The 21,991-nt window shown below is 36.0% G+C and overlaps 1 protein-coding gene across 7 annotated transcripts in view; it reads right to left on the bottom strand.

The window, feature by feature from the left end:
• The window catches only part of GOLGB1 (golgin B1), a 94,976-nt gene that overhangs the window by 54,968 nt on the left and 18,017 nt on the right, over window positions 1–21,991 (bottom strand). For 5 of the 7 annotated variants that reach the window (XR_015240278.1, XM_086675303.1, XM_086675297.1 and 2 more), the window contains exons 2-10: window positions 16,687–16,781; window positions 15,732–15,884; window positions 15,368–15,520; window positions 13,001–13,129; window positions 10,296–10,412; window positions 7,538–7,660; window positions 6,322–6,435; window positions 3,925–4,327; window positions 1,575–1,666 (exon numbers count right to left, since the gene is read on the bottom strand). Coding sequence is in view for 6 of the 7 variants with exons in the window: in XM_086675303.1 (XP_086531429.1) it covers window positions 1,575–1,666; window positions 3,925–4,327; window positions 6,322–6,435; window positions 7,538–7,660; window positions 10,296–10,412; window positions 13,001–13,129; window positions 15,368–15,520; window positions 15,732–15,884; window positions 16,687–16,779 (1,377 nt within the window). In the remaining variant the exon portion in view is untranslated. The remainder of the gene's footprint in view (window positions 1–1,574; window positions 1,667–3,924; window positions 4,328–6,321; window positions 6,436–7,537; window positions 7,661–10,295; window positions 10,413–13,000; window positions 13,130–15,367; window positions 15,521–15,731; window positions 15,885–16,686; window positions 16,782–21,991) is intronic. The other 2 variants (XM_086675300.1, XM_086675301.1) reach the window with 2 other exon arrangements.

The raw sequence follows: 21,991 nt of genomic DNA, 5'->3' as shown, positions 1-21,991 counted from the left end.
CAAAACAGGCTGAGTGTAAGAAACTTTACACAAAAGAGCACATATATTTACATGACTCTGGAAAACAGGCAAAATTAATCTGTGGTGAAAAAACAGAACATTGGTCATCTCTAGAAGGGTAGGATGTGATTGGCTTCAAAAAGGTATGAGAATACTTCGTGGGGAGATAGTGATATATCTTGATAGGGATTTGGGGTAACAGTAGTGTATGCATTTGACAAAACTCAATGAATGGTACATTTAATATTCATACATTTCATGTTTCATAAATCTTACTTCAAAAGAAAAAAACTATAAATAAATATTAAAATCTAGTCAATGATATGCATGTTGGAATATTTAGAGAAAAATGTATCTACAACTTCCTGTGAAATACATAAAAAATTAAGATGAGGTAGTGGATGGATAAATGGATAGATGTTTTATAAAGCAAATACAGTAAGATGTTTTGTTTTGTTTTGTTTTGTTTTGCTTGTTTTTTAGTAAAATGTTGATAGAACCCAGATAGTGGATATAGCGGTATTCACTATCATATTCTTTAAATTTTTTGAAATTATTGAAAAATGTCTTTAAACATTAGAGGGAAAAGTTGTGATTTTGAGAACAGAAGAGATTGGAAAGCTAGATGCTAGAAGCCAGGAAACAAAAATTTTTATCAGGGTACAGTACTGCCCAGGGACCATGGAACTCTGCTGGTCAATATGTCTGTCAGTTTGGAAGAGTATAGCTTATAACGGAGATGAATGAATCCAGTTATCCCAGCTTGACACTAGCCAATTAAGAGCATCAAACTAACTCTCCTTGTTCTGATAATCATGCTCCATAACAGCCTTATGATGATTACAATCTAGCTTCTCACAGAGATTTTTACAGAAGGAAAAGAGAATATATGGGCCAATCAACAGCTAATTGGCAATTAAAGTTTCTACTGTTACTTAATGAGAGCATTATGATTTCTATAATAGACTTAAACATCTGGTTAGATGAAATTGTGTACATTAAAGGTGATCAAATCTCAGTCTACCAAAAACAAAATTGACTTCTCAGCTGATAAAAGGGATTATAAAATCAAAAATAATGATTTCTTTCCAAATCAGAATTCTAAGACCTTAGAATCAGAAAGGCTCCTGAGATCATGGTACTTATTATCTATTATTTCCTCATTAATCACTGTTGAGACACTAAATTAATGGCTTTCATGATTCCTTTCAAATGGAATCACCTCCAAAAAAGCATCTTATCAGGGTGTCTGGGTGGCTCGGTTGGTTAAGTGTCTGACTCTTGGTTTCAGCTCAGGTCATGATCTCACAATTTCTTGAGTTTGAGCCCCATATAGGCCTCTGCACTGCCAGTGTGGAGCTTGCTTGGGATTCTTCCTTTCTCTCTGCTCTTCCCCTGCTCACACCCTCTCTGTCTCTCTCAAAATACATAAATAATTTTTTTTAAAAAAGCATCCTATCAGGCAGAAGAGACAGAAAGTTTATACTACTTTCTAGAATAAATTCTCATTAGAGCACTCAAGTATAGATATAGCAAAGACAGATCATATTTGTAAGAAGTAAACATTTAATTACCTGTGTATCCTCAGTATAAACATCTGGGAGAGAAGTCTGAGATGCTGCTTCATGTTGTTGCAAGGTTGGTCTGCTTAGAAATTTGACTTGCTCTAAGGAAAGGAAAGTAAGTAAATAAAAATGATTTCTGCTGCAAGTCTGAAACTTGGTAAATTGTTATCTTCTAGAGATATACCACATGCTGCTTACTCCAGTTATCTTTTTTTAAATATTTTTTTTAATGTTTATTTACTTCTGAGACAGACGGAGCATGAGTGGGGGAGGGGCAGAGATAGAGGGAGACACAGAATCCAAAGCAGGCTCCAGGCTCAGAGCTGTCAGCACAGAGCCCAACATGGGGCTCAAAGTCACAGACCATGAGATCATGACCTGAGCCGAAGTCAGTCACTCAACCGACTGAGCCACCCAGGCACCCCTTACTCCAGTTATCTTAATTAAAATTATGCCAATGTCATGTTTTAACTGTTCACATGCTCTGAAGGACCAAAAGGCATCTCCGTAAACCACTTCCTTAAAAGGTAAAATACAACAGGATTAGAATTTTTTACAAAGTCATTTTTCCTTAACCCCTTGAAAATGCCTTTAGTATTTTTAAATTTTATTTTCTTCACTCTACACTGAATCATTATGAGTCCCACCAAGATAATATGGCACAACTCTGCACATAAATATGGTCCAGTTAAGAGGACAGTGTGCTCATGTAATACACTGTTCCCTAATGCCTTTCAAGGCTTTCTGGTTAATGTTCAACTCCTCAATACAGATCTTCAACTTAAGTTTTTCTAAAATCTTTCCTTCAAATGTATGCCAATCTCTTCGAATTAAATTAGAAGCATGTATTACTTTAATAATAAAACTTTTTTAAAAAATAAGTTTTCATTAGACCTTCTTAAAGGATAAAGATTTTCCTTAAAAAGAACTTTTTACCTTTAAGAAAAGCATTCAGATCCATCTTTACAAGTAAGGATGATTCCACACCATTCAGTTTCCCTACCTATGTACCTAGATCTAGCCTGAGTTTCCCAAAAATTAATTCAAATCCTACTCATTTATTGGGTAAAAATAACAACACAAGAAACAACAGGTGTCAATGAGGATGTGGAGAAAGGGGAATCCTCTTACACTGTTGGTGGGAATGCAAACTGGTGCAGCCACTCTGGAAAATAGTACGGAGGTTCCTCAAAGAGTTAAAAATAGAACTACCCTATGATCGAACAGTTGCACTACTAGGTATTTACCCAAAGGATACAAAAATCGTATTCGAAGGGATTCATGCACCCCAGTGTTTATAGCAGCATTATCAACAACAGCCAAACTATGGAAAGAGCTCAAATGTCCATCGACTGATGAATGGATAAAGATGTGGCATATATATACAATGGAATATTATTCAGCCATCAAAAAGAACAAAATCTTGCCATTTGCAACAATGTGGACGGAACTAGAGTATAGTATGCTAGTGAAATAAGTCAGAGAAAGACAAATACCATCTGATTTCACACATATGTGGAATTTAAGAAACAAAACAGATGAACATATTGGGGGTGGCATGGAGAGAGGGAAACAAACTAAAAGAGACTCTTTAAAGACAGAGAACAAACTGAGGGTTATCAGAGGGAGGTGGATGGGAGATGGACTAGATGGGTGATAGGTATAAGGAGGGCACTTATGATGAGCACTGGGTGTTGTATGTAAGTGATGAATCACTGAATTCTACTCTTGAAACCAATATTGCACTGCATGTTAACTAAAATTTAAAGAAAAATTTGAAGAAAACAAAAAACAAATCCTACTCATTTCAGTTACTGAAACTTTCAGATCACAGTCATGTTTCACATAGCATTCTTTTTATTTTTTATTTATTTTTTTATTTTTATTTTTTCAACGTTTTTATTTTATTTTTGGGACAGAGAGAGACAGAGCATGAACGGGGGAGGGGCAGAGAGAGAGGGAGACACAGAATCGGAAACAGGCTCCAGGCTCTGAGCCATCAGCCCAGAGCCTGACGTGGGGCTCGAACTCACGGAGCGCAAGATCGTGACCTGGCTGAAGTCGGACGCTTAACCGACTGCGCCACCCAGGCACCCCTCACATAGCATTCTTTTTAATACATGACACATCATTATCAATAGTTTTTATTTCTGTAATGATAATTATAATATTGAGTCAGATTATAACTTCAGCCAGAGATAGGAAAAATGACAAAGAGTTCAGAAGAGATGTCTTTCGTAATTCTGCTAATGATTCAATTGCTTTGAGCAAATGATGTCATTAACATATCCCTGAAATTCTGAAGTAGGAGACACTCAGGTGCTAACCAAGTAGACTTGAAAAGCAACCAAATACTGACCTTCCAGTTGTTGAATAGCCTGGGCTGAATGAACTGCCTGTTCACTCTTATCTTGGAGAAGCTTTGAATTTTCCTCCTTTAGAGCATTACAGGCAGAATGTAGCTCTTGCTCAGCCTTCTGAAGACTCGAAATGTGAGAGATCTTCTCTTCCATTTCTGCTTTGTGCTTCTGCTCTAAAGCACTGTACCGGGACTGTAGTTCAGCCTGGGCTTGACCTGCTTGCTCAAGCTGCTCCAGAAGATGATGCATTTCTTCCTGCAGGTTATGGAAAGATAATTTTCTCTCTGTCACCTCAAGTTGCATCTTTTCCATTAGAATCTTGGACTCCTGTCTTTCTGTTTCCACAGTGTTCCTTAAAGTATTATGCTCAGCTTCCATCTGCTGTAACTGCTGAGAGAGAATCTAAGAAAAAAAGACAAAGCTTCATGAGCTATAAATTCATTCTTTCATTTCAATAAGCATAGTGAAGTACCTGTTCTAGGTGAAGCATGGGGCTAGAGACCCAGGACCAAACCTAAAATTGCATAAGACCCTGTATTTGCTCCTAGATACTTTTAACAGTTTCTATTCATACATACTTATTTGTGCGTCATCTTTTATTTTCGGTCTCTCCCATTACAAAATAAGTTCAATAAGTGAAGGGACTTTATCATCACTGTTCTCTAGCACCAAGCATAGTGCATGTCACAATGAGTACCTGGTACTCAATAAATATTGAATGAACGAATGAATGAATGAATGTCGTTCCTGCCCTCATGGAACTCAGAGTTCAGTGGGAGTCACATTTAACCAGATAATTATAATTCAAAAGTGATAGAGGCCATGAGAGAGATACTTAGGTATTAACAGGAGCAGAGAAAAACGGAAATTTGCCGAAAGTCACATAGTAGTAACTATTTGTATAGTAACTCTCTAGTAAGAGGCACAACTGAGATTTGAACCTAACTGCCTGAAGACAGTGAGAGGAGCCTCGGGATAATGATATAGGTTTTATTAGGATGGGAGATCTGGGAACATGTTTCTATGCAAGACGTCCTTCTCAAGAAGAGTTGAAAATTAAGAAGAAAGAAGATGATTGACTTTCTCCAGCAGCACGCAGCACCCAGATGAATCTGGACTATAGCACCGATTCTACATTAGGATTTGGCTACCTGAATGTGATAAGACAAGGACATAGGGAACCTAAGGTCTGATAAAAGAGTATTCCAAATGGTCAAACATAGGTCAACAGCAGATGGGGAAAGGAGAGAGGCCAAGAAAGAACTAACATACCAGAGGAACAAAGTGAAAGGACCGAAGGATCTCAATGAGAATAAAGGTCAAGACAGCCTGAGAAAGGGAATGACAGGATGGGTTACAGCCTGGGATGGGATACTTGAGCTTAAGATTTTAGAACATCTTTGTCTGATCACTTTAGATTCAGGGAATACTGCATGGTGGGATTATTTCAAGCCAACAGAAAATCAACAAAAACAAACAAGGGATAGTAAAAATCAGGCACAAGAACCATTCGAGATACCAAAGGAGCAAACTAACAGAAAGGAAACTCACTAGAAGACAGTATGACATTCTACAGAAACTAGGCTTCATGAGCTATAAATTCATTCTTTCATTTCAATAAGCATAGTGAATTCAATAAGCATAGGTGAAGCATGGGGCTAGAGACCCAGGACCAAACCTAAAATTGCATAAGACCTAAAAGCACAAAGGAAAAAGCAAAAATAAAAGATACAAATAAAAGCAAGAATAAAAGATACAAAAGGTAAGCTCATCGTTATATCACCACCATGTAAGCACAGGGTATTTGTTGAAAGAATGAATAAATGGCACCAATTCTCAGAAGGCTTACGATGTTATGGAATGCCTGGGTGGCTCAGTTGGTTAAGCGTCTGACTTTTAATTTTGGCTCAGATCATGCTGTCACGATTCATGAGATAGAGCCCCAAGCTGGGCTCCCCATTGACAGCACAAAGCCTGCTTGGGATTCTCTCTCTCTCCCTTTCTCTCTGCCCCTCCTCCACTCTTCCATGTGTACATGCTCTCTCGCTCTCTCTCTCTCTCTCAAAAATAAATGAGAGGCACTCGGGTTGTGGCTTAGCCAGTTGAGTGTCTTACTTTGGCTCAGGTCATGATCTTGCGGTCTATGAGATCAAGTCCCGCGTTGGGCTCTGTGCTGACAGTTCTGAGCCTGGAGTCTGCTTTGGATTCTGTGTCTCTATCTCTCTTTGCCCTCCCCCATTTTCTCTCTTTCTCAAAAATAAATAAACATTAAAAAAAATTATAAATAAATAAACTTTAAAAAGAAGGCTTATGATGTTATATGTGCTGCCTGGGAAACTAAAGTGGAAATGAATACTCCACTCCTAAGACAGGCAGTAAAGATCACGAGGCAATACCTGGTTTTTCTCTTCGGCAGCAGTCAGCTCCTGTTGTAGCAAGTCCACCACCTGAGCACGGCCCAATAAGGCTTCCTCATGCTCTTCAAGCTTCCTCTGCAGCACCCTTAATTTCTGAGAAGGAAATGTTTTAGATACAATGTGCTAAACCAATGAGCACCATTATCTGCTTACCTTTCGAAATATTATGTAGATTTGTGTACTTCTGTTTTTTGGATGTTGAGATGACAGATTAAAGAGTGGGACACCAGCATGCCATGCTCCCCCTCCAGCACAAAAAAGAATCTCCGAAATTGCCTTCTCCAGTACACTGACAACAACCAAACTGAGACACAAGCAAGCCCCTGAATTAGGGAGGCTTTTTAATAATTAGAGAAAATAAAACATCCACTTCTAAAATTATATAGTCAATGTCCTACTCCTAAGTAACATAAGTACATGTATATCTCACTCACCAAAGAGAACATTCTCTGCAGGCAAGAACCATTTCTCTTCTAGCTTCATGCACAGGACATGCACTCGATACACATTTGTTGGATAAATAAATCAATGATACATGTATATATTAATATACTACTTCAAAGAGTGCTATATTCTGAAACTTTATTTAGTGGTATATTCTGAAGGATTACTTAGAACGTGGAAGAAGTTTTCACTCAAAAACAATTAAATGCATCAACCATGAAATACCACTGGAGCACTTTTAGTTACCAGACTGCACTACACACTAAATAAAAACAAATACCTTCAAGTTAGTAGATGATAAACTTAAAAACAATGAAGCCAATTTCCAAAATATACCCAATGAATTTTTTTAGAATAATTGATTTAATAAGAGACTTTATGACTTCAAAATCACTCCTTTACATCTTTATAATTTTTTGAAAGTTTAAAACTGGCTTCATTGATTTGAAGCTTTGGATCAGGTCTTTAATGCAGCTACAATTGGCAAACTGAAGAGAAACCAATTTCTGACTACCACATACATGTGCCAATTAAATTTAGCTTTTGAGTACCAACAACCTGGTTAGAGGCATAAAAGGCAAGGTAAGGACAAGAAAAAATAAATAATTAATATGCAACAGAAGACAAGATCACCAAAAAGAAGCCAATTAAGAAACACACTAAGACCAAGTAGAGAGCAGTATGCAAAGGTAGAAAATTTAATTAAAAGTTAACCAAATGACAGTCATTCTACTAAGTTTTAGCAACACACCTGTTGCATCTCTGTTTCCACATCTGCCTGGGTTACTAACTGAAGAAGCTCATCTTCATGAAGACGAACTTGTGTTTCAAAGCGGGCATCTTTCTCTCGGACCACCTGCTGCATGGAACTCAACTAAAGACACACACCAGAGAAACTATACACGTTACACTCCCCGAATATAGCACAAACAAAACTCACACACTATTCTCCAAAGATAGACACTGAGAACTGATAGACAATAGTGTTTTTAAATTAAATTTTTAATGTCAAGGATGAGAATGCTGAAAGAGAGACAGGCCTGACAATAACTTCCAGTGTAAGAGAAATCCTCTTATCAAATTCAGAAATCAGCCTAAATACAAATTGTGATTAAAAATTATATTTGCATGGCTACTAAAATGTTTAAATATACAAGAAGTATATTTTTTAAAAGTTCTGCAGAGATTAGAATATTAAACCTACAAAGTGAAATTAGGTTTCTGTTAAGTCCTAGGCACATCAATATCACACTCATGCTCAAAAACTTTCAGTGAAAAATCTCATGCCCTATTAAGTCAAACTTCAAACTAATGGATCTTTTATTCAAAATTCTCTACAACTGGAATAAATCCCATTTGATCGTGGTGAATGATTTTTTAAATGTATTGGTTGGATTCAGTTTGCTAGTATTTTATTGAGAATTTTTGCATCCATGTTCATCAGGAATATCGACTCGTCTTATCTTCAAAGAACTGCTTTTACCAAAGACCTTGGTATATTTCTAAACTCTTAGCACCTCTTCCTGACACCACTATTTTCAGGTGTCATTACTTGCAGGCTTCTAGATCCCCCTTATTTGTAAATGGCTCTTAACAGAATAAAATGGAAATAAATAGACTGTGAGCTGTTTAACATCAGTGTTTTTGTTTTGTTCTGTTCTGCAGTTATGTGTGTGTGCACGTGCACATGTGTGTCTGCATATGAATGCCTACTTACTCATTTCTTTAAGATCTGTAGTGTGTGTGTGTGCGCACGTGTGCACACGTGTGTCTGCATACGAATGCCTACTTATTCATTTCCTTAAGATCTGTAGTTGAGTATGCTGACCTCATCTTAGCTTGCCCAGTTTGTATTGGTCCTTCAACTACTGCTAATTTTTTCAACTTATGACATCTTGAATTATCTCAGCTCTCCTTCTGGGTAGGAAAAAAATCTTTGTAATTTTTTTATCTTAATTCTGACATTACTATGAATCTGGAATCCTGTGTTGAAAGTGTATAGGCATTGGAGTCCTTCATTACCAAATGCATCTACGTATCCTTTCCTATAAATGTACCATATTCCTGTTTAATCTCTGTGACTTTGCTCAGACCATTCCTCACAAATGGAATACTTTCCCCCATCTTGTCGAGATTAATATCTATCCATCACAGTTTTACCTAATTTTTCCATGTACCTTCCTTGGATATCACACTCATGGTAACCTCTTTCATCTCTCAAAATACTTTCCATTCGTGTTGACGCTTGCTATTCACTCGTTCTGAATGGTTTGCATTATGATGGATCTGTTAATAATATATTTATATTCTTGGCTTTCCATGTTTTATGCCACTCAGTAAAATACATATTTTGTATTTCTCTATGCTACATTATATATAGTGCTTCTGCCTAAAACGGACACAATAAAAGCTAATAGTTTTGTAAAAGTAAGCATTTCGGGATATACAATATTAACTGTATACACAGCAGCAGACCATCCATGGACAGAAAACACCGTTAATACTATAATTTATCAAAAAAATAAACACCCAATGGAAAAAATTAACTATTATGCAAAGATACTTCAAGGGAAAAAACAAATTCACGAGTCAAAAGCATTCTCAAGGGAAAAATAGAGGGTTGGGTGGTCAAGCTGGAAATTTAGAAAAACAGCCAGAGAGAAGGAGTTGAGGATGCCAGTCCAAACAGTCTGGTCCTGGTAGCAGAAATAAATATGAAGAATGTCAAATACTAGTGCCTTTTAACATTGAATCATGTAACCTATACCACTTTCTCATCATATACTAAGAAACCTTCTGATTACAATTTAACTTCTCAGTAAGATTTTACTATAGGGAAAGAAGGGACCTAATCATTTGTATTTCTTTTTGTTTACCTTACCAGTCCCCTCCAAACAACACAAGCCAAATCATAAAAGACTGAATTTCTGTGTGCTATTAAAACCAAATTACAGGACTGTAGAACTTAGAAACAGCCATCAATTAGGTTATGGCAAATTTATCAACACTTTCATTGTAACACTTTTATTTTATTATTTTTTATTATTAATTTTATTTTTTATTATTATTTTATTATTTCATTGTAACACTTTTATAGTAACACTTTTATTTTCTTCTACTACCATACCCTTCTCATTTCTACTGTAACATTCTAGTTACTATACTTTTATATACTAAGGTTTTCAAAAGTGTTTGAATTGGGGCACCTGGGTGGCTCAGCTGGTCGGGTGTCTGACTTTTGATTTTGGCTAAGATTATGATTTCATGGTTCATCAGTCTGAGCCCCATGTTGGGCTCTGTGTTGACAGTGCAGGGCCTGCTTGAGATTCTTTCTCTTTCCCTCTCTCCGTCTCTCCCTGGACTGCCACACCCCTGCTTGCACTCTTTCTCTCAAAAGAAATAAACTAAAAAAAAAAAAAAAAAAGTGTCTGAATTGGCTTGTCATGTAATAGCCCATTAGACTTTCATGATTCTTTATTCTAACCATTATGAGGTACCTTCCCCCCTACCTGAGCAGCTTGTTCTGCCTGCGTCTGGCTGAGCTGGGCTTTCAGAGTGCTAATGAGTTCTTCCTTCTCTTGGAGCTGTTGCTTCATAATTAAAAATTCTTCCACTTCTGTTGAGCGCTTATCACATGGAAGACACAGAAGGAAAAAAATAGTTATTTAAACAAAAGAATTAGCACGCTTAATTCTTTGACCTCGCCGTCTCATTTGCCCCAATACCTACCAATATCCTTCTAATTTCCACTTAACACAAAAGTGAACTACATGTGCGTAGTGGTTTTTAAAAAGTAATTATCAGAATTATTTGTCAGAGGAAAATAGAAGCAATAGCAGCAATTTTTCAACTTCTCTGAATCCTCACATTGAAACAGACAGCACAACTAAATAGTAAAACCAAAAACCCATAGATAATATTCACAATGAAATTAGGAAGGTAGTCCCACAAACTCCAAAATACAAGCAGGCAGAGCAAACCACCAAAAGGCACAAGACCTGCATGGTATTAAGAGCCTACGCAAAGGAAGAAGGCAGCAACAGAGCAACAGTAATCGCCTTGAGAACAGGAAAATCCCCAAATAGCCAACAAGTTCTTACTGGAAAGCACAGTTGGCCAATCTAAGAACAGCAGCTTAAATTGGCAGGGCTTTTCCATTCCCCAATACTGGGTAAATGTAAGGGATCCACAGGAAAAAGGACTAAAAGGCTAGATCAGCCTAGCCCCTCTGAATTCTCAAAACTGACTCATCAGGGCTGCCTTCCAAGATTCAGGGCTGCCTTCCAAGACACAGACTGGAAATAAGAAGAAACTTCTAGGAGTGAAATAAAAATTACGCAGAATAGAGATAACAGAAACAGAAGAAAAAGGTCTATACACATGTTGTATAATTCATTATTAACTAGCCACATGTGACTACAGAAGGCCTGAAATATGCCTAATGCAAATGAGGAGTTTAATTATAAATATAATTTAATTTTAATTAAAGTACAAATTATTTCCCATTAAATTCAACTATATTTCACTTCTTTGCATCATGTCATATACTCTTGAATTGTTAAACAAGTAAGAAGTGTGCGAGCTATTCCTAGTATTACAATAAATACATCATCTAGTCAGTGTCAGTGGATTCACTCAGTTTGAATGATTTTTTCCTACATACTCATGTAACACTGCAATGTGTTTATCTGAATCCTTTATGCAGACAACATGAGTCACAGTTGATACCTATGCAGATCATACGAAAAATGATGTTTCAGCCCTCAGTTCAGTTATTGGAAAGCGTTTAAGTATGTCTGGAACAACTTAAAATGAATCTACTTTTTCAATTGGAAATTTTATGAAATCTACACAGAGATGAAGTATTTCTAATGAGAATTTAGTAACCCAAATTGAGACATAATGTAAAAATACACACCAAATTTCAGACAGTGCAAAAAAAGAAAAAGTAAAATACACAAAAATAATTATATTAATTTCAAAAGTATATTTTGAATATATTGGACTAAATGAAAAATATTTTTGAAATTAATTTTACCTTCCTGTTCTTTATCTTTTGTAATATAGCCACTACAAAATTTTTAAAATTATACATGTGGTTTACATTATATTACTATTGAATCCAGCTGCCAGATCTTTGGACAGACACACACACACACACACACACACACAAAAGAGAGAGAGAGAGAGAGAGAGAGAGAGAGAAAAGTCTCTTAAGTAAATAAAGTTCTCCTGAACGAAGCCTCTCTCCAAAAGTTTAGAAAAATTAACTGCACACAAAAATAAGGAACATAAAAGGAACAAAGTTATTATTAAAAAAAAGACTAAGGAGCAGAATAATATTCTTAAAGGTCATAATAACAGAACTGAGACATGTTAAAAATAAAATAAAATAAAAAACCAAACCCACCATGTATTTCAAAAGTTGTTAAAAAATAAAGAAAATTATATAAAACACAGAAGAACAACATAAATCAAAATTAGAAATTTCAGAAAAAGAAATCTAAACAAGAAATAACACAAAAGTAAACAAACACAAAACAGAATGCCTTAAGTGAAGTAAGAAAAAAAAGAAAGTTACAGTGAAGAAAGAAAGAAAAAGGAACTAAGAGTGACAAATACTAAAGATAATCAAAGAAGGAACATACAGATAATAGAAGTTCTTAAAGAAGAAAACATACCAAATATTACAAGCTATCTAATTCAAGAAAACTCTTCTGAAATAAAAATATGTGAAACCATTTTTAAAAAAGCATAATAGGGGGCGCCTGGGTGGCTCAGTCGATTAAGCCGCCGACTTCGGCTCAGGTCATGATCTCGCGGTCTGTGAGTTCGAGCCCCGTGTCGGGCTCTGTGCTACAGCTCAGAGCCTGGAGCCTGCTTCGGATTCTGTGTCTCCCTCTCTCTCTGCCCCTCCCCCACTCGTGCTCTGTCTCTCTCTCTGTCAAGGGTGAATAAACATTAAAAAATTTTTTTTAAAAAAGCATAATAGGAATCCACAAATATCAACCACGAATGGCAAACACCGATTACTAGACTTAGGCAGGAAGGAAGGGAAGTTGGTGAGGGAAGGAAAGGGAAGAAGAAAGAAAACTGACAGATACATAGGTAAACATCTGTTGGGTATCTAGAAAAATGTATTTATGGTATAATAATCCATTGGGCCTTAGTGATTCATTAACCTAATGATTATGAGGTGACTAAACACCCCTACCTGTGTAGTTTGCTCTGCCTGTGCCTGGGTAAGTTGGGCTTGCAAACAGCTAATTAGTTCTTCCTTCTCCTGGAGTTTATGTTTTATCTTTTCTACTTCCATCTCTTCCTCTGTAGAACTCTTATCATGCTGAAAATACAGGAGATAAAGTTATTTATTTAAAATAATTACAACTAATACATATGTGATCTTTTGTTCTAACTTGCCCTATATAACTATTTGATTATAGTTTCATAAATGGGAGCAAGAAATAACACCTGACCTATCAACCAGGAAGGAATCTTAGAGTTTTCCCATTTTAGTATGGCCAGGTAGCTCCTTGCTAGACTCATCCTCAATCAGATAACAGCTATCAACTCTGAACAATACAGGAAAACGGCTACTTGAAAATGCTAGAGGGCAACCAAAAGCAGGAAGATACTGGAAGGGAGTCAATACTTGGAAGAAATGACACTGAGTTTCCCATTTTTATGTTTTTTTTTGTCTGAGGACAAAACCAGTCAGCACCACACAGGACTAAAAATTAATAGAAAATTCATAGTCTCACTGCCTTGAAAAACCAGAGGACAGAATTTAGGAAAACACAGGTGCTGTTAAGTGAGGGGCAAAACATCATACAAGACCCAGTAAAGGGAAATCCAAATCTTTCAAGTCTATTTTTTCCCCCGAAAAGTTCTTCCTCATATTGAACCAGACTCTCCCTCCCTACTGAATTCACCACCCTCAAATGAACCAAGTCTGCTTATTAGAACTACACAAGATAATTTTATACTTTCTTCTATGTAATACTTCGTCAAGCATCTGAGGATTGCTGTCATTTCTTCAACTATACTTTCCAGAGACTGTCTAGCTCTGTAAATGGGTATCCAATAGGATAAAGCTGCTATAACTAATTGCTGAAACTTAGAAATCATTTGAATTCAACCCTCTTATTTAACAGAAGAAGGAAATGAAGTTGTGGTCTCAGGCCTTAAAAAAAAAAAAAAAAAAAAAAGCAGAGTATAAAATGGATAACTTAAAAATCTAACAACATAGTAGAGGGAAAGTTAGAAACAAAGCAACGTGGGGAGACAGGCTGGTACCACAACTATGAGAAGAAACAATTATCAGAGGAAAAACCAAGAACTAAGAAAAGAATCTAGATGAACAAGTAATCTGAGAAGAATGAGAAAAGCTCCTAAAATAAGTTTTGAGAAGTTAAATAAAGCTATGGAAAAGTAATGTCTTCTGAGCATTAGATCCAGAGAAAAAAGACTAACCAGGGTACTAGGAAGCTAACCAGTGACCCCAAGGGTTGTGCCTAGAGAATCAATTACAACCTCATTTCCCAAAACTAAAAACATTGAACAAGGTGGAATTAAGAAAATGAAAATAATGGGGCGCCTGGGTGGCTCAGTCGGTTAAGGTTCTGACTTCAGCTCAGGTCATGAACTCACAGTCTGTGTGTTCAAGCCCCGCATCAGGCTCTGTGCTGACAGCTCAGAGCCTGGAGCCTGCTTCAGATTCTGTGTCTCCCTCTCTCTCTGCCCCTTGGCTGCTTGCACTCTGTCTCTCTCTCTCTCTCTCTCTCTCAAAAATAAATAAAAAAAGAAAATGAAAATAAAAATAAATAGATCTCTTAGGCAGAGTTAAGGCTAGGCCAACTACAATGTGCACATGTGATATGCCGGCCTCCATTATATTCTAAAGCTCCTTGCTAGACTTCAAAAAACTGAAGTTTCTTGTTCACTAAATGGCTGGTTGAATGTGGATATCTGGGGTTTAACCATATAGAAAAGCAATAGTAATGTGTTGGGACAATACTCTTTCTTAAAAGGCACCACCTTCCTTATTCCTCTAACCCTGATGATCTTAAATTGTTTTGCTGGTGACAGGTGACAGTCATAAACCAAGAAAGCACCCCTCACAGGGAGCCCAAGGCAATCTAGTTGATTCAGTTACAATGCATGAAACATTAATCCACTAATATATGGCCACATGAAGATGCAGAATATTCTATGTCAGGTCACTGACTAAAAGAATTCAGAGCTGGTGGAAACCTTACAGACTATGTAGTTTAATATTCTAACCAAAGATGAAATTCCACCAAAAAGTATGTGCCTCTCCCATCTAAATTCCTCACTCCAGTATATTTTTCCTGTTAGCCTTTTTTAATACTCTGAAAGCCTAGGTCACATTTCATTTCTATATTTTCTGTTGGCCTTTTATTCCATCTGTGTGTGGCCCAGAGCCCAGCTAGACTGCAAGCTCAATAAGAAAGTACAACATTTAGTGTTGTAACTTCATAAATTTTTGTGATTAGAGAAGATCTGTTATACTGGGAGGCTTTTCCACTCAGAAAATGTGTATTATATCCAGTCACCGTACCTTGGAAAGTTGCTCCTCTGACTGAGGTTCTGTAGGCAGGACAGTCCCTCCTTGTGCCTTCATTTCTTCTATGTGCTTATTCAAAGAAGTTAATTTGGCCTTAGCATGAAGTTTTAGTTTTTTTATTTTATTATCAGCAGCTTTTCTTTCTTCCTGTCAGAGAACAATGATGGTAAGTATATAAATGTTTATTCATCACGTACCTAGTACATAACAAAAAGTTATTCTCAATAGGCATCATTTTACAGTATGAGGGAAATAAGAATCACATTCTCTAATCACTTAAGTGAAAAGAAAAATGTAAGTGAATGTTGTGTCTGTCTTTTATCAAATGCTTGGCAGGAAAGGAGAAAAACCATGGTACCTGTAGAACTTCATCCTTTTGTTGCAGTTGAATGTCCTTCTGTCTAACGATTTCTTTTAGCTCCACCACCAACTGCTCAGCATAAGCCAGGCGCTCCAGAACATCCTCTTGTGTTCTATTGTTAAATTCCATGTCAGATTCTTGGGGTAATGCCTAGTATTTAGACAAAAAGTTGCCAATGCACCAGGGAAAAGACATTAACATTGAGAGAAAAGAGTTCCTTCATTGCAACATCATTTCATCTTTTCCCCAACTCACCTCCGTACTTAAGAAATCTTTCCAACTCTGAGACAATTATCATCATAGCCATTAAAATATATTGAGTATTTTAGAAATGTGAAGCATTTCACAAACATTATCTCATTTATGAGATTATCCTAATTTTACCAAAGAGAAAAATAAAGGGAAGCAAAGATAACAAACTAGCAAGTGGAAGACCCCAAAATTTAAATTTAAGAGAGCAGTTGAATAAAATTCTCTCAACCACTAGGCAATACTGCTTGTCTTTCAGAAAACTAAAGGGCTTCTTTTGATTCCTTATGTGACCATCATAAAATACAATGCAAACTATAAGAGAAGTGTGGATAAATTTACAATAACAAACATATCTTCAAACCTGAAAGGTGCCCTAGTTCTGCCACTTATTATTCAAACCTTTCCTAGGGAACAGGATATATACCTGAGGAGAAGTTAAAACAATCTAGCTAGCACTAAACAAGGCTCAGGGGACAATGAGAAAGATCTTTCCAATCTCATCCAGGACTTGACTCCCATCACTGTGGCTTATAGGCTACAAACTTATAGGAGAAGAATCATTTATAAAGTATCAATATTTTTCTTAATCCTCTCTTCCACCTAGCACAATGGAGGCTGCTCAAAACCTTCTATCTTCCTTTTCCTCAGAAGAACATAGAATATATATCTCATCAGTTTAATTTAGAACGGAGCTACTCACAGGGTCTAGGGAAGCCCTCATATTCTGATCAGTGTCATCTCCTGATAATTCATGCAAAACAACATTGGCTAATCCTGACAATCGGCTCAGCATTTCTGCAGGAAAAGAAAACATAAACAGTAAAATGGACATAGGCTTCTCTTGTACTGGCAACTATATCATCTGTAAGTGAAAAGCATGATGATGTATTTAAAAAAGGCATTTGAGGGGCGCCTGGGTAGAGCATCCGACTTCAGCTCAGGTCATGATCTCGCGTTAGTGAGTTCGAGCCCCATGTCAGGCTCTGGGCTGACAGCTCAAAGCCTGGAGACTGCTTCAGATTCTGTGTCCTCCCTCTCTCTCTGCCCCTCCCCCATTCATGTTCTCTCTCTCTCTCTCTCTCTCTCTCAAAAAAAATAAAATAAACATTAAAAAAATTTTTTTTAAAAAGGCATTTGAGGGGCGCCTGGGTGGCACAGTCGGTTAAGCGTCCGACTTCAGCCAGGTCACGATCTCGCGGTCCGTGAGTTCGAGCCCCGCGTCGGGCTCTGGGCTGATGGCTCAGAGCCTGGAGCCTGTTTCCGATTCTGTGTCTCCCTCTCTCTCTGCCCCTCGCCCGTTCATGCTCTGTCTCTCTCTGTCCCAAAAATAAATAAACGTTGAAAAAAAAAAAAATAAATAAATAAATAAATAAAAAGGCATTTGAGTATGTGCAGTGTAGTCACATAGTGTTCTTTTCAGTGGCAACTGCACTGCACTCAAATAACCACCACTAACATTTTCTAAATAAAATACAGATACATAATTGTTTTGTGGGAAGTAAAAATGTCTTATAAGTTACCTTTAATCCATTTTCTTTCATCATAATTTCATTTACAAACATGAACTTCTAACATTCCTTCCCCTGCCAGAAGATTATTCTCTCCTACTTTGTCAAATAAATCCTGTGATGTAGCAAAATTTTTCTTTTTATGTGCCCTCATGAACCCCATTCTTTCAGGAAGGTTTCCTGATAACCTATGTGGTTTTGCTAAAATTTAAATATAATCCTTGTTTAAATGTATAGCATTAAATGCATATATTAGAAAAGGAAAAGGGATTTAAATCAGCAACCTGTGCTGCTTCTGTAGGAAATTAGAAAAAGAAGAGCAAAGTAAAACAAATATAAGCAGAAAAAAATTCAGGTTAGAGCAGAGACTAATAAAATTGAAAATAGAAAAATATAGAAAATCACTAAAACCAAAAGATGATTCTTAAAGAGTAAGTTCAAACTAAAATTACCTGAATGTAACATAGACTGCTATCTGCAGAAGAGGTTATATACAAACCTAATGGTACCCTAATATCAAAAACCACTAATAAATATGCAAAGTATAAAGAAAAAGAAATCCAAATATATCACTAAAGAAAATCAGCAAACTATGAAAGAGATAAAGACAAGAAAGGATCAGAGAATATCTCCAGGAACAACCATAAAACAAATAATAAAACGGCAGTAAATACATACCTATCAACAATTACTTTGGATGTAAATGTACTAAACACTCCAATTAAAAGACACAGCGTGACAGAACAGATTTAAAAAAATAAGGCCATCTGTAAACTGCCTACAGGAGAAGACTCATTTCAGACCTAAAGATACACGCAGACTGAAAATAGGGCACGGAGAAATATTTATCATGCAAATGGATGTCAAAAGAGAGCTTGAGTACCAATAGTTATATGGGACAAAGCAGACTTTAAAACAAAGACTGTAACAAGAGATTTTTTTTTTTTAAGTTTATTTATTTTGGGAGAGAGAGTGTGAGTGGGGCAGGGGCAGAGAGAAAGGGAGAGAGAGAATCCCAATCTCATGAACCCTGAGATTATGACCTGAAAGGAAACCAAGAGTCGAACGATTAACTTGACTGAGCCACCCGGGTGGCCCAAATACATATTCTTCTCAAGTGCACACGGAGCATTCTCCATAACAGATCACAAAATAAGCCTAAACAAATTCAAGAAAACTGAAGTCATACCATACATTGTTATTGAACACAATGCTATGAAAATACAAGTCAATCACAAGAAAAAATCTGGAAAGAACACAAATACATGGAGGTTAAATAACATGCTACTAAACAATGAATGTGTTAACCAGGAAACAAAAGAAGAAATAAAAAAGTATATGGAAACAAATGAAAATGAAAATACAATGGTCAAAAGCTTTGGGATGCAGCAAAAGCAGTTCTAAGAGAGAAGTTAATTGCAATACGGGCCTACCTACCTCAAGAAGTAATAAATTTTCAAATAAACAACCTAACCTTATACCTAAAGGAGCTAAAAAAAAAAAGAAACACAAACAAAACCTAAAACCAGCAAAAGGAAGGAAATAATAAAGATTAGAGCAAATAAATGATATGGAAACTAAAAAAATAGCACAGATCAATGAAACCAGGAGCCAGACTTATCAAAGGGGGGGGGGGGGGAGAGGAAGGAAGGACTCAAATAAAATCACAAATGAGAGGAGAAATAACAATCAACACCACAGAAATGCAAACAATTATAAGAGAATATTATGAAAGACTATATGTCAACAAACTGGACAACCTGAAAGAAATAGATAAATTCCTAGAAACACATAAACTATCAAAAATGAAACAAGAAATAGAAAATCTGAACAGACTGATAACCAGAAAAGAAACTGAATCAGTAGTCAAAAACTCCCAGCAAAACAAGTCAGAGGTGAATTCTACCAAACTAGAATACCATTTAGCTATTCTTCTCAAAATTTTGCAAAAACATAGCAAAGGGAGGAAAACTTTCAAATTCATTCTATGAGGCCAGTAGTACACTGATTTCAAAAACAGATAAAGACACCACTTAAGAGAACTACAAGTCAGTATCCCTGATGAACACAGATTTAAAAATCCTCAACAAAATACTAGCAAATCAAATTAGTATTTTAAAAAAATCATTCATGATCAAGGAGGATTTATTCCTAGGCTACAAGAATGGTTCAATATTTGCAAATCAATCAGTGTGATAATCACATCAATAAGAGGAAGGTTAAGAACCACAAGATCATTTCAATAGATACAGAAAAGGCAGTTGATAAAGTACAATATCAATTCATGATAAAAATCTTCAGCAAAGTAGCTGTAGAGGGAACATACCTCAACATAATAAAAGCCATATATGAAAAACCCACAGCCAACATCAAAAACTAAGAGATTTTCCTCTAAGGTTAGGAACAAGAGAAGGATGTCCACTCTCACTGCTTTTATTCAACATAGAAGTCCTGGCCACAACAATCAGGTAAGAGAAAGAAATAAAAGGCATCCAAATTGGTAAGAAAGAACTGAAACTTTCATTATTTGCAGATGACATGATACTATATATAAAAAACCCAAAAGACTCCATCAAAAACTGCTAGAACTGATAAATGAATTCAGTAAAACTGCAGGATACAAAATCAATGTACAGAAATCTGTTGCATTTCTATACACCAATAATGAAGCAGAAGAGAAATTAAGAAAACAATCCCATTTGTAACTGCATCAAAAATAATTAAATACCTAGGGATAAACCTAACTAAAGAAGAGAAATAATTGTACTCTAAAAACTATAAAACACTGAAGAAAGAAACTGTAAATGACACAAAGAAATGGAAAAACATTCTATGCTCATGGGTTGGAAGAACAAATATTATTAAAATGTCTATACTACCCAAAGCAATCAACAGACTTAATGCAACCCCCCCCCTCAAAATACCAACACCATTTTTCACAGAACTAGAACAAACAATTCTACAATTTGTATGGAACCACCAAAGACCCCAAATAGCAAAAGCAATCATGAAAAAGAGAAACAAAGCTGTAGGCATCACAATTCTGAAATTCAAGTTATATTACAAAACTGTGGTAATCAAAACAGTATGGTACTGGCACAAAAACAGACCCATAGATCAATGGAACAGAATAGAAAACCCAGAAATAAACCCACAACGATATGGTCAATTAATCTTTGACAAAGCAGGAAAGAATATCCAATGGGAAAAAGACTCTCTTCAATAAGGAAGAGGAAAACATTAGGAAAGTGGGACAGCAACATGCAAAAAGAAAGAAACTGGATCACTTTCCTATACCTTACACAAAAATAGATTCAAAATGGATTAAAGACCTGAATGTGAGATCTGAAACCATAAAAATCCTAGAAGAGAACACAGGCAGTAACCTCTTTGACATTGGCTGTTGCACTTTTTTCTAGATATATCTCCTAAGACAAGGGGGAAAATGCAAAAATAAATTACTGGGACTATATCAAAATGAAAAGCTTCTGCACAGCAAAGGAAATATCAACAAAATGCAAAGGCAACTTGCAGAATGGGAGAAGATATTTGCAAATGACATATCCTATAAAGGGTTAGTATAAAACTCAACACTAAAAAAAAATCATCATCTAATTAAATTATGGGCAGAAGACATGAACAGACATTTCTTCAAAGAAGTCATGGAGATGGCTGACACATAAGAAGGTGTTCATCATCACTTACCATAAGGGCAATGCAAATCAAACCACAATGGTTTATCACTTCACACTTGTCAGAATAGCTAAAATCAACAACACAAGAAACAACAGGTGTTGGCAAGGATGTGGAGAAAAAGGAACACTCTTGCACTGTTGGTGAGAATGCAAATCGGTGTAGCCACTCTGGAAAACAGTATGGAGGTTCCTCAAAAAGTTAAAAATAGAACTACCATATGATCCAGCAATTGCACTACTAGGTATTTGCCCAAAGAATACAAAAAACTAATTCAAAGGGATACACATACCCCTATGTTTATTTACAACAGCCATGATATGGAAGCAGCCCAAGTGTGTCCATAGATTGATGAATAAAGAAGATATGGTATGTGTGTGTATATATATATATATATATATATATATATATACACATATATATGTGTATACACATGTGTGTATGTGTATGTGTGTATATATATATACATATATATGTATATATATACATACATATATATGTGTATACACATATGTCTGTATATATATATATACACACATACATATATATGTGTATACACATATGTCCATATATATATATATATATATATACACACACAAAAGAATATTATGCCACCATAAAAAAATAACAGAATCTTGCCATTTGCAATAACATGGATGGAACTAGAGAGTATAATCCTAAGTGAAATAAGTCAGTCCAACAAAAGCAAATACCATATGATACCACTCATATGAAGAATTTAAGAAAAAAACAAATAAGCAAAGGGGGAAAAAAGAGACAAATAAAGAAACAGACTCTTAATTA

The sequence above is a fragment of the Puma concolor genome, chromosome C2, assembly GCF_028749965.1.
Source record: "Puma concolor isolate L17-30 chromosome C2, mPumCon1.1.hap2, whole genome shotgun sequence".
Taxonomy (NCBI): domain Eukaryota; kingdom Metazoa; phylum Chordata; class Mammalia; order Carnivora; family Felidae; genus Puma; species Puma concolor.
This window is presented reverse-complemented; position numbering and strand designations above follow the sequence as displayed.